Genomic DNA, 14,098 nt, shown 5'->3' on the forward strand with positions numbered 1-14,098 from the left:
TGGATGAGGAGAACGAGTCTGCCCTTGATAAATTTGTGGGCAACACCAAGTTGGATAGGGAACGAGTCTGCCCTTGGTAAATTTGTGGGCAACACCAAGTTGGATGGGAGTATTGATCTGCTGGAGGCTCTGCAGAGGGATCTGGACAGGCTGGATTGATGGGCCAAGAGCAATAGTATGAGGTTCAAGACCAAGTGCTGGGTCCTACGCTTTGGCCACAAGAGTGCTACAAACTGGAGGAAGAGTGGTTGGAAACTGGACTACTGGAGAAGGCCCTGGAGGTGCTGGTCAATAGTCAGCTGAACATGAGCCAGCAGTGTGCCCAGGTAGTCAAAAAGGCAAATGGCATCCTGGCATGTAGCAGAAATAGTGTGGCCAGCAGGACACTTTGAGGACTGTATCTAGTTCTAGGCCCCTAAACCAGCAGGACACTTTCAGGACTGTATCTAGTTCTAGGCCCCTAACTTCAAGAAGGACATTGAAGTGCTGGAGCATGTCCAGAGAGGGTCAATGAAGCTGATGAAGGGTCTGAAACACAAGTCCTATGAGAAGAGGCTAAGGGAACTGCAGTTATTTAGCCTGGAGAAGAGGAGGCTCAGGGTGACCTTATCACTCTCTGCAACTACTTGAAAGGAGGTTGTAGCAAGGTGGGAGTCATTCTCTTCTCCCAGGCAGTTAGTCACAAGACAAGAGGACATAGTCTGAAGCTGTGCCAGGGGAGGTGTATGTTAGACATTAGGAAGAATTTCTTCTCAGGAAGAGTGATTACACACTGGAATGGACTGCCCAGAGAGGTGGTGGAGTCACCATCCCTGACGGTGTTTAAGGAGAGACTGGACATAACACTTAGTGCCAAGAGACTGGATATAACACTTAGTGCCATGGTCTAGTTGACATGGTGATATTAGGACATAGGTTGGTCTTGATGATGTCAGAGTTCCTTTCCAGCTTGATTGATTCTGTGATTCTGTGATGACAGACAGGATCTTGTTCTCTCTGCTCTCGCCACATCTGTTCCCCTAAGTAAAAAGAAACAGATCTGTTATTTTCTCACAGCTACTTCACAGAGATATTTGATTTTCCAATAGCCAGAGTCACAATGAACCATCAGGAACTGTTTGTGTAATTGCAGTCACTGCCTGATTTTGTACTACCATTCCTTATGTTTTTCCTCATCGTATTAAAAAAATTAATTTTGTTATATGACAGTTATTGGCTAGCCATCCTTTTAAACAGTCTGATGAATAATTAGTTTTACTGGACAGTTATAAATTCCAGCCAATATCTTTATTACAGGTATTAAAATCATTACTCATTCAGCTAATTGCTTATTGGCATTCTTTTGTAGCTTTTAGAGTTTAGTAAAGTTCTTGCTGAGTAAGATGGACAAAGTTCTACCTAGCATGAGGAAGGAAGGCAGGTTACTTCTAATGTAAAGTTAATGTCACAAATCTGTAAGATGTTTCTATAATGTTGTTCTCAGTAAAATATAACACTTGGGAAAGGAGCATTTCTTATACATATTTTCACTTGAGACCCAGTCCTGGATTGCAGGTGTGGAGGTTGTGCACGAAGAGAAGTTCATTAAAAGGAGGGGAGGTGTGATTTTGTTTAGTTTTTTGGGGTTTTGTTTGGTTGTGGGTTTTTCGGGTTTGTTGTTGTGGTTTTTTTTTTTTTTGCTAGAGCAGTATTAATGAGGGATAAGTGGGTTGGGATTTCAGAAGACAATTGTCTTAAACTTCAGGTCTGCAGGTCATGGAGTAAAGCCTGAATTGATTTTTAGGGCCCTACTAAAGTTGTGCTCTGCAGCTTGAAATATCTAATAGTGTAAGTGGAGGAAAATCTGCAGTTAGAGTTTACATGTTCAATCCAGATTAAGATAAATTTTAGGTTTTTTTCAAACATCGTATTTTTCTGAGTGATATTGTGCCTTAAAAGTAACATTAAAGATTCATGCTAAGTGTGAATAGATTTACAAAGCCACTCCTTTTCAAATGAAATTACTATCATAGCGGAGATTAAACATATAAAGCAGGATAGATCAAGAAGAGAGAACAAGATATGTCTGTACCCTGTTTATGTTATATTCTGAAAAGAAAATTTCACTAACATGAGGTGTGAACAAGCTTGGATTTACAGGGAAGTTCACGAAGGCTTTAAGCTACTCTTATATGTCTCTCTATTTGCTTTTTCCCAAAACACAGCTTTCTTTCTTCCCAAACCAAATGTGCCAGAGTGGGGAAAGCAAGAGGGTCACCATGAATGTTTCACACTGTATGTTCCAAGGTGCATGGATGTGTGTTGAATAAGGGTGCATTGTCCTTGGTATTATTAGATGGAGATCTATCTGTAACTGAAAACATCCATCAGTGAAATTATAAAATTAGAAAGAAAATTGAAGAATATTCTGTGCATTCTCTAGTCACCGAGAATGTGATAAACAACATGGTTGAACATATATATTAAATGAAAAATCCAATGCAACTGCTTATATTTGCTATATGCCGAGGAGGAAAAATAACCAGGAAAAGAGGGTTAAAAACCAAACCTGAGTAAACTTCAATGAACCTGTGAAGATAAGAAACAAAAAAAGCAATCTTCTGCTTTGCCAAGAGATAAAGGCTTATAACTAGCATGCCGTTCTAGTGATGACATATGGCCCAGCATCATGGCCTGTCTTTTGCTGAAATGAAACAAAAACATGTGTCCATGTTGAGAATTATGGGGAGTGCAATGACTGGAATTATTTGTACCGAGCAAACAACTAGATAACAGGCATACCTGGGAAAAGCAGAAGAAACAAATGTCAATGTGCAGAACATATTGCCATCAAAAGTGCCGTAATGAGATGATCTCAGTGCGGGTGCCTAAAATAGAAAATGAATCAGGAGTATCTAAACAACCACTACAATGAGATAAAGGAATGGAGTTTGTGAATTGAACCTGGAAAAGAGGAAGAGTAGTCATGACAGAGTGAGACATTCATCTAAAGGCAGCCTGGCTGAAACTTTTCCTTGCTGTTTTGGCACAAACTGTGGAGAGTCTGTTTTCCTACTCTGTAGTTAAATACCTGAAATTATCATTTGCCTCTATGTGTATGAAATATATTTTGATAAGATACAAATGCATCATCTGTGCTAAATATTTTATATATGTAGATGTGGCAAATTTTAGAGTTACATTTGCATAGCTCCAAACTATTCTAGCAGTCTATCTGGAGATATTAGATATACTTGGGGCCAATATATCTGATCACTGTTAAAAGTGGTGGCACTTCACTTCAAAGGTGGTGTGAGTTTGCACCAATTTGATAGATATGTAATTGAGCTCAACTGGCTTTTCTTCTTTTTATGAAAGATTAGTAGTGCAGACATTTTTATGACTAAATAATCATTTATTGTCCTAATGGTTGTTCACCTTTTTATGGTCTTACCCAGTCATCTACTTTCAGAAAATTTACATTTCAGATAAAATCCTTGTGATAAATATAATTAATACTTCTCAGAAAAAAATTAGCTTTCAACATGGAATAAATATTTAAGCACAATCATTTTACACAATGCTTGCTGTCCTAAAAGAAACAAATAATTACAAAACTGAATATTACTGTGCATGTCGTTTAAGATAAGAAAATTGAGGCAAGAAGTTGAAACACTTTTCAAAGACTGCTTATCTCATTACTGGCTGAGGAGGGAATCAGATCTTTCTTGACCCATCTGCATGTACCTGAGTGTCTGGAATACAATATATCATTGTCATCTTGAAACAGTCTTCAGTTTTTATTGTTTTGTGGAACTCTTTATTAATTCTTTTATTAGAATTGACATCTGATTAAATATTTTATTCTGTCTTTGTAATCTCTTCATGTACAAAGCATGACTTTCTGCCCTGCTAAAGGGGATTTACTGGGCTAGATGTTGATTCAGTAGGTTGCAAGTGGAGTGCTTGCCTCCTGAGGGTCGTATTAAAGCTCAAGGGGAGTTTTTTGAGCAACATTGCATCTTAAAGACGATATATCAAGCTGATAGATACATGGCTCTTCTGTTGAGAAATTCACAGTAGAATTATTGCTTGTTGCCAGTTATTACTTGGGTAGTAAGGAGTCTCTTGGGAATATGGATTGGATAAAAAGGGTTAAGCCAAGGGAAATGTTACACTGAAGACCTTGGTGTTGAGGAGTGTTTGAAACAGTCAGAGGATGTTTTCTGTGCAAATTAGAATTACCATTTTGTGGGGTAAGTGTTCTGTAGTTTTAATGATCAAAGAGTGATTAGTTTAATAGAGCACCTTTCTCATTATGACTCAGCAGAGACCTGACAATTTATTTGCTCTACCCTCCTGCCCCCCTGCCCCATTCCTTTGGAAGCACTGAGTGAGGACACTTGATAGTACATAGCTGAGGACGTTTTCTGTGGGCTACAGAAGTCTTTCAGATTAAATAATTTTGCTGTATATTCTAACATGCTGGTTTGAAAGTACTAGGCTTGCCTTTTTCTGCAGGTCAGTCGACTTTCACAGGAGAGATTTGTCCAAATTTTCTACTCTTTCCTATGCTGTGCTTTTGTTGGTAGAAGAGATTTGAACATTTAGCTGAGATTACCTACGCCATTAAAATAACATCCGCGCTCTGGAATTGTTATTGACATTTAGACAGCTACATCTTTGTTTTTTGATGAACATTCCCTGTATCGCTATAATAACCACCTCTATACATACATAAAGCTTAATCGGAGCTTTTACTTTGTAGATCTCAGAGAGCTTTACAAAGAAGGATAAGTATTATTATCTCCATTTAACAGATTGGTAAATGAAAGACAAAGGTGAAGTGATGTGTCCTGACAGAACTGGAAATAAATTTAACTCTTTTGCCTCCTCATTATATTGCTCACACTGTCTCTTTAGTAACAATGTGAACTTTGGCTTCCTGGTCAATTTACAAGTCAGCTAATTAGATTCATTTTTAGATGTAGCTTTTTTTTTTTTTTTTGCTGTGTAGGATTTCTGTGTGCACTTAAACAACTGGTGCATTTTAAGCTGCAGACAGTTTAGTTTTAAATGAGGTAGTACCCTGCTTTGAAGGGTTATTGAGTCTTACCTTGATGTCAGCTTATAAAAACACTTAAAAACCATCTAGTAAAAGTTTTTACATTAATGTCATCATCTTTCCGGTGCTGCTTCAGTTTGCCTGTTAACAACTTCAGGAATAACTTTATAAAGGATGCCAAAATAATTCATGATTATCTGCAAGTACTGTACTTTACATCCGCAAGTTTTAAAACCTCTTATTGCACAACATCAGTTGTGTTGCTACTAAACAGAACAATATTAAGTGAGGTAAATACATGTTCTCCGTTTTACTGCGAGAGTGAACTTCATGTGTAGAGACATTTGGTGTGCAGATGTTTGTTTTTGATGGCTCAGCTGGAGGGATATTGGGGGCTGTTTAAGTTAAATCGGCCATCTTATTCCCTCTGAGTTGTGATGCCAACAAGCTCTTGATTGGCCTTGGAGGTGTTGGTAAGGCATTTACAGACCATGAATTACCTTAGTCTCAGAGATCATCTGGATTTGGAAACAGGAAGATATTTAGTTTTACTTGGGATTTACTGGAGCCTTTTTGCTTAGCTTTAGACAACAGCAGCAGAAGGAAGTATCCAAAGGCAGCCAGGCTGGCTCAAGCCCCAAAATTTTACATTTTCTTTTTCACAGTGGCAGAGAGGAGGGGAAAAGAGAGAGAGAAGCTGGAGATTCTGCTCCACTTCTTCTTGTCTTGAAAAAAAATCCCAGGAGAGCTGCAGGGTTAGGGGCCAATTCTCAGAAGTAAAATACCTGGTAATAACTCCAGTACCCCAGCAGCCAGCTTTTAGTAAAAATTTTGTATGAGAATTGGCAGACTTTCAATTTAAGATAAAGGGAACAAGTCTCCAGATTGGAGTGGGACATGTCTTGTGCCTTTCTACATAATACAATTTGGAGCTGAAAAATTTTGACATTCCCCAGACATAAGTATGCATAAAAAGGGTAAAAATGTCAGGTGTTACTTCGCATGTCTCTGTATGTATATATAGGTATAAATAAAAACCTATTATATATACGACTGATGACTTTCTCTTTCAGAGTCAAAGCATTCTTTCACCTGTTTTAGGAAGAGAATGATTCAGACAGTGTATCGCAGTCTGGTTCTTTCCTCTTAGTAACCACCTCATATACAGGTGGTAAATGAAAATCATAAAGCTTACTGTAAATTACTGTTTGCTCATCTCAAAACTTACAACTTATGCCCTGAGGCTTACAACTACACTTTTAAGTTACAGATCTGTGAGACTGTTTTTTTCCAGTAGAGAGACAGAGAAAATAGCAGCAACAAAAACAATTTCTGTTGGAAAGACCAAAAGAATAAAGCAAATGGTAACTAGTGGACCCTGAAAAGCAAAACTATTATACAAGAGTTTAAATTACAAAGGCAGTAACTTTCCAGTGTTTTAACTCTCTGGAAAAGAGCTACAGATCTATTGCTGCAGAGATGCATGATATATAAAAGTTCCAGGTGTGTTTATATACAGAAAGTTTCTTCAGCAGATTGTTTTCTTCTAAAAGAAAAAACAAAGCCATAAAGTCACAGGTGCAAATTGGCATGCTTCTTTTTACTGCATGCAGTGAAATTTGCAGCAGTTAAAGGTCATTGGTGGTATCATTACTGACACATTTTGATCTGCAGTATCTTGGACTTCATAAAAATTAATTTCCTTAACAAAACTGTGGGCTAGAGACTGAGACTTCAGTGAATCTAAAGACATTCTTTACTGAAAATTTCTTTCATTTTCTTTGAAAATTATTGTTAATTTATAAGGGTGAAAGGGTATCTGAATGATAAAATGTCTGATCAATTTTACTTTTGCTGGGTAGCATTTCCTTGAGCATTTCTTTGCTTCTTGGAGTGGCAGAGTTGGGCACAAGAAGAAGCAGACGATATTTGAGCAGGTGGTAGAAAATATGTTGCTTCTGAATTACTTTTGGTGTTTGGAGGTTTGCTTTTAGCAAAATTATTTTCATGCAACTGTATTGGAAAGAAGAACATTAAGGAACAGCATTGTTCAGTAGCGAAAATGTTAAATTAAATGGACCATGTTAACATTACTGTTGATCCTGAGGAACAGTTTTTCCAGTATATGGAGCATTTTGTTTCCACGTGGCATATGTTCTTCATGGTTTTCTCTGCTCTAATTCATCCATGTTTTTCAACAGCTCCAGATGGCGTGATGCCTCCAAGGCTTTCATCTGCCACTCCGACCAGTCTTCAGGTTGTCTGGTCTACACCAGTTCGCAACAACGCCCCAGGCACACCCAGCTACCAACTCCAGATGCGGCGGAGACATTCTGCTGGTGACATTTTAGAGTACGCAGACCATAGCAAGACCACCATCAACTGCTGAGCCAGAAAAGTCCTGTTATCTTGAATACGGCTCACCTTTAGGGTGGCTGGTTTTGTTACGAGAATGTTTTAGTCTTTCTTTAGGTGCTGGGTTGTTTTATGATGTAACTCATGCTGCTTTTCTTTGCAGTTTGCTTCCCAGCCCTACTGCTTCCTTACAACACAGTGTTGGAGACCTTCAGCCATACACTAAGTATGAGATGAGAGTGGTTGCCTCCAATGGTTATGGCAATGCTTGTAGCAACTGGACTTCAATGACTACAGCAGAGGACAGTAAGCAGTCCTGTCTTATTTGACTCCCTTTAGCAGAAAATATAAATAACAGTTCAGCTGCAGTTGTACATAATTCCTTTTGGTTATCTCTATGTAGTTTTACATTTCCATTAAAAAGTATGAATACTTCCATATGTATTTTGTGAAGCAGCACCTTACCCTGTATATAATATCCTTCAATCCATATGTAGTTCTTTTATGGTTAGTTTAAGATATACTGGTAAGTACAGCTTTGTAAGTGGTATTCCTTTACTTTCAGGGACTTGATTCTGATTTCAGTCATATCAGAGAAAATAAGTTGAAGTTAATAGTATATGACAGTTGTCTTATTTCTGTGTTGAGAATCCTTAAGCTGTACCACAGCTGAACAGAACTTTTCATTCCCAGTGAACTTTGTTAATTCAAAGTGGTGATCTACTGGCTTGAAATTGGTTTTGTCATTGTCAATCCCATCACTTTCCTTGTTAATTATTCTATGCTCTGCAGACTCACTCCACATAATTTGTTCAACAGTCCCTTGATTTAACAAACAGGTATCAGTATATATATATATCAGTTAGTTGACAGGATAGGATTTTGCGCCTCATTCAATATGTAAACATAAACGTATGACAAATCTTGAGTTTGTTATTCATAACACATATAAAACCCATAAAATTTCCAGCTGTTTTTTAAGAAACTGAGCTATTAGTTTTCTCATACAACACAGAAGGATATCTAATAGCACGCTTTTTTAAAAAAATTATTGGGAAAGGTGCGGAGGGTGAGAGGTGGTCCATTGCTTTCTCAGCCTCCACACCAAAATTTCTTGTGGTCTTATGCTATTTAACACTTATATGAGATCTGCATTTTAGGTAAATTCAACCTGATGCTCATATGCAATTGTTGTAGCAAATATTCAGTGCTGGTGACTCAACTTCATTTTAGTTCCTTGTCTAAATAATAATGGACAGATGTCTATCTTGAGAAAACACAGAGCAGAAAACATGTGTTTCCACAATTGTAGAACATTTTTTCTTTGAAGCTGAGCAAATGATTCACAACAGAATTTTATCTGCTAAATGCATTTTAGCTCCAAATGTATAAATGCTTCCTATAAGTAATTACCTCATAAATGTACGTTCTGAAGTCTCTGGTCTTTAGATACCAGAGCTGTGTAATCTACCTGTAAAAATCTTTGTTGAGATTCAGTTTACTTCATTATAATTGTTTGTTAACAAAAGTGGATACAATATTATTAAACTTGTCTACATTCATAGTCTAAATTCAACCAGAGAATTTGGTCAAATTGCAATTATTGTTTAGCTCTGGTCAAATAGTTCACATAGTGTTTCTTTTCAGATAGAAGAAGCATAGAAGTACATTTAAAAAGCATCACTTGTTAGTATATGTAAAAATTGCTTTTGTGCAAAGTAGTAGGTGCAGAATTTTAAAACTCTCTTTTGATGAGTTAGGGGTAGGGCAGAAGACCTACACAGGAGATGCATTCCTAGATAGTCTTCTTGAGCATATATGTAGGACAACTGCTGCATAGAACTTGTATGGTCTGTGTGCACTTGCATGAAATGCTAACCTTTGCAAAACTGGCTGCAAGTGTGCCTTAAGTTAGTCTGGAAGGCAGATGTTGCCAAGGGAAACCTAAGAAGAAGAAAATAAAAATATAATGCTTTTTACTGCTGTTTACACAATTGAAATATTTTGAGACTGACAAGCAACTTGCTTCTTCAGCTATGATTCTGCATCTTGTTCCTTAGCTTGAAACAAACTTCTGTGGTTTGGTTATAAACTCCTTGTCTCCAAACAGAAAATTATTTTCCTTAAAACATCCTATTACATTTGCATTGATACTGCTGAAGAATATATGCTGGTTTATCACCAGTATCCAACAACCCTTGTAATTTAAGAAAAAGCAAAATACCCAACTTTCAGTGGTGACAGAAGTCTCTGATTTTGGACTGCCATCTAGGAAAGGATATTTAACTCAATTGTGTAAGGCTGAATGATGGTCATTGCATCTAACCAGTATTTCTGTCAAGGTTTCACATGTTTAATATTTAACTCAATTGCGTAAGGCTGAATGATGGTCATTGCATAGTATTTCTGTCAAGGTTTCACATGTTTCTTATAAAACTGCCTATACTGACAGTTTGTTGCAGAAATACACTTAATTCCTGGCCCTGCTAACCAATAGACTGACTTTTTAAAGTACAATTTAACAGCTGAAATTTCCCATATCTCTTACTCTGTTGAAATACACATGTGTACACAAGTTCTGCTGGAATTTAATTCAGTGAATATATGTCCTTTCTATTTCAACAAAGCACAAAATATGTGTAGGAATAAAATATATGCATGTCTGTGTGACTATGTGCACATACACCTGACAGCAATAGATGTAAATCAACCCATCCATATTGTGATGATTTCACAATATATCTGTGTATTCTTTTAAAGTCATTAAGAGTTCTAGTAATACAAGCTGATGATTTCACAATATATCTGTGTATTATATTTTGTTTATGATAAATATCTAGTAAAATAGAAGGATATAAGGAATGATTAAGGAAAAATTAGCAAATGCTACCATAAAAATATGTTGCATCTGACAATGAAATATCTTAATATAAAGATTAGTTGGTTTGGGGTATTTTTAATGCAAGAAAAAATGCTGTAAATAATTTTCAAATACTTCCATTTACATGATCATGACACTAGTAACCAATTCCATGCATTTTTTAAAGTCTAACCTGCCCGTGCCAGATAACAATAATATACATACCTATGAATATTTAAAAACCTGCTAAACATGCGTTAATAAAAGATGTTAGTTCCAGCAATCTTCAGTATAGCATCAGACTATTTACTGTCAGATTACCTACAAATAGGAACTGTTGATAAAGTTTCTGGATTAGAGCTTGCTTTCAGTAATGAATGTAAATTTAAGATAGCTCTCTTGAAATCAGTGTAATGACCACTGAACAGAGAGGTCAGTATGTACCATTGAACTGAGAGCAGAATTTTATCCATTGTATTCAGAAAAGAAATGAAATCTTCTAGATATTAAAAAAAATTGGCAAGTTTTCCTTTTAGAAATGGCAAGTCTTTGAGCTATCTGAGAAGGGAGCTGCAGAGGCATTGGTTATAGTTACCTGAAGCTGGCCCAATGGCAGCTGCTACGTTCTTATGGCGTAGATTTCAGACTCACAAAATTATATTTACCTGAAGCCAATGGCAGCTGCTATGTTCTTATGCTGTAGATTTCAGACTCACAAAATTATATTGGGTGGTAGCAATCCACATGGTGCAATTTTTGATCAGAGGGATGGCTCCCAAATGAGAAAGGTATGTTTTCTAGTGCTTGAGAAAACCCATCTTGATTTGGTCAAGTTTTAAGCTAGAAAAATGACTAAAGAAAAGCTGCCTGTCCAATGGCAGCTGCTATGTTCTTATGCTGTAGATTTCAGACTCACAAAATTATATTGGGTGGTAGCAATCCACATGGTGCAATTTTTGATCAGAGGGATGGCTCCCAAATGAGAAAGGTATGTTTTCTAGTGCTTGAGAAAACCCATCTTGATTTGGTCAAGTTTTAAGCTAGAAAAATGACTAAAGAAAAGCTGCCTGTTACTTTATTTGTTTTTGAATGTTCAAGAACCTGTCAGCAGCCCAATGAGTTGCATACAGCAGGACATCCTAGTCACCAGAATGTTCTCTACATTGACTGCATTTCAGTTCCATGGGTCAGTGTACTTATTGAAGCCCTTTCAAAAGTGCCTGGCTTGCAGTAGCTGAAAGAGAAGATTTTGCAAGTTGCCTAGCAGACTGTCCAATTTTTTATTTTCTTATTTCTTACGTGACTGCTAGTCCATCTCTTTTGTATATAAAGAAGTTACAGGCCAGCCCATTGTTTATTCACAGTAAGTAATGTCAGTAGTACACAGTAGTCACTGGAGATCATTATGTATTGAAGATGCTAGAGAAAAAAAAAACCAAAAACTCCTGCCATGTGTCAGCTGAGCTATTTCTTGTCAAATCAGGGAAGCCCCAAAAGCTCCTGCCATGTGTCAGATGAGCTATTTCTTGTCAAATCAGGGAAGCATTATTCCTATCACAAAGAGTGCCACGGTGTGCTCCTCTAGCATGCTTATCACAAAGCTTTGGATGAAGAGCCCTATTCTCTTAAAGCTTCCTGATGTAGGCAGTAGAGAGAAACAATCCAGAACAAGAGGGTAAATAATGCAGTTCGTCTCTTAAAGCTTCCTGATGTAGACAGTAGAGAGAAACAATGCAGAACAAGAGGGTAAATAATGCAGTTCACAACCTTTGGAAGTGCTTGCTAACCATAGCACTATGTAAGTTAGGTCTAAAGAATTTAGGCATATAAACAAATCCATAAATATTTGATGCGAATGTGGTCACCTGTGCTCAAGAAAGACAAATGGAAACTGAAATGAGAAAACAAAACCTGGTGAGGTGATAAAGGGAAGGGAAATTCATGTGAAATATCTGAAGGCAAATAGCAAAAGGACAGAACAAATTAAGCTGATGTAGTAGTGTGGCACACATGATAAGACTATCCTATGATAAATAGTAAAAATGGCCCATGCATGCCTACAGAATAGGAGCTAGAACTTTTTTGACTGGTAGAACTGAAGTTCTGGAGCAATGTGCATTTGGAACAGTAGAAGGCAAAAAGTCTGAATATTCTGAAGATGGCTCTTAATACATATTTGAAAGGGTTCATATGGACTACATGTCATTGCATGAACAGCTTAATGACTTTTGAGTTCTGTGATCTGATGTGGTCCCTTGTGCCCGAAGTTACACAATTTGGATTTTCTGCTAGCTATAGTTGGTAGTATATGAAAGACATCACATTTTGTTAATGTGTATAATTTCATTTTCCATGTTCCTGAAAAGAGTAAATGATTCAAAAATAAAAGGCACAGAAATTTGGCTGAGTGAGAGAGTTTGCCAGCATATCAGGTATTTCTTATTAGCTTTAAAGGGCAGTAGTCCAGATACATGTCTTAATATATTAAATATAAGCGTAGATTCCCCCGAAATACATCCATGAGAGTTTAGCTCCTTGCTTCCCAGGCCTCACAGCAAGTAAACAAATGTGTTCTTCTAGTCAGGGAATTAAAAAAGATTAATTACAATTTTGTGCCTTCATTTTAAGTCGAGTCTGAACTTTTGAAGCAGATGTGCAAAATAGCCTGCCATAAAAGATAATTTCATTTGCTAAAATGAAACTACCTTCTAGTATTAATACTGTAATGAAATGGTTTGAAATATGACCTAAGGATCTGAAGGAAAAAGATGCCCACTGTTCCCATGTTCAGTAGTTACTTCTATAAACAATTACATCCATGATTTTATTTCCATCATTGACAGGCTGAGCTGTGTAGCTGTCATACTTTGCAGTCTTCCCTCCAGTGACAACCACATTGACAACATGTTATACTACACATTGATTTTACAGTTAAGGAGCTGATTGTGATATATAGGGATTTTAAGAATTCAGCTGAGAGGCTGACTTTTGCCTTTTATCATTCCATTAAAATTTTATAACCATCTTTTTCATGTCATTTCATCCATGAATTCTTACTTTAGAAAGTGATAGCTACTGCTGTGAGCATAACTTTTTTCATGTTCAGAGTTCTTTATTGTATTAGCAAACTATCCCAATTATAGTTAATACTCATGTTTTACATAATTGTGGTGACCCTTTCAACCAAGCAGTATCATGCTAGTTGATTTGTATATAGAATCAGATGATTCTGCTTGCCATTTAAAAAGAAGCTGCACTGAATGAGTGTTGGGGACCAGGATTTAATGCTTTCCCATCCAGTGGGGCCAATTAAGCATCTCTCAAATGTCTTGTTTGAACTCAGAAAGTCTTAAAAGCCTCTCTTTTAAAAGGGCAGTAGGGAATGTGTGGGTAGGTATGCTAGCTACCAAAATATGCTTTTTTTGAGGGGAGAGGGAGGTACTGGGGGGACCCAAAGTTTAAGTTTGACATCTCCTCCCATACATTACAGATTGTCCTTAAGGAATACGTCTGAACTCTGGAGGGGTTGAAGCTCAGGTTCAGCTAATTACCATGAATATTTCACCTGTAATGCCTGCAACTTATTCAGTAGGATTAAAAAGTCTTATCCGTTCCCTTACGGCAAACTGCTTGAATACTGGGGGGGCTTTTTTGTTTTATATTTTTTCCCCTCCTGCAGAAGCTCACAATATGATAGCTTATTTATGAGGTATAATTACAGATAAAATGCAAGTTTGTAGTTCAGTGGTAAATACCATATTTCAAGTCTTGTCCCCCATTAAACTGGAATTTGCAGCAACTTATTTTCAAGATCTTCAATTCCAAAGCAAATTCCCCTC

At 37.1% G+C, this 14,098-nt stretch overlaps 1 protein-coding gene across 1 annotated transcript in view; it reads left to right on the forward strand.

Moving 5' to 3' along the window:
- Positions 1-14,098, forward strand: part of USH2A (Usher syndrome 2A (autosomal recessive, mild)) — a gene marked incomplete at both ends in the record, with an annotated part of 237,604 nt that overhangs the window by 180,194 nt on the left and 43,312 nt on the right. The window contains 2 exons of the mRNA XM_009070392.1: positions 7,246-7,396; positions 7,563-7,705. Of these exons, the coding sequence (XP_009068640.1) occupies positions 7,246-7,396; positions 7,563-7,705 (294 nt within the window). The remainder of the gene's footprint in view (positions 1-7,245; positions 7,397-7,562; positions 7,706-14,098) is intronic.

The sequence above is a fragment of the Acanthisitta chloris genome, unplaced genomic scaffold (assembly GCF_000695815.1).
Source record: "Acanthisitta chloris isolate BGI_N310 unplaced genomic scaffold, ASM69581v1 scaffold82, whole genome shotgun sequence".
Lineage (NCBI taxonomy): Eukaryota > Metazoa > Chordata > Aves > Passeriformes > Acanthisittidae > Acanthisitta > Acanthisitta chloris.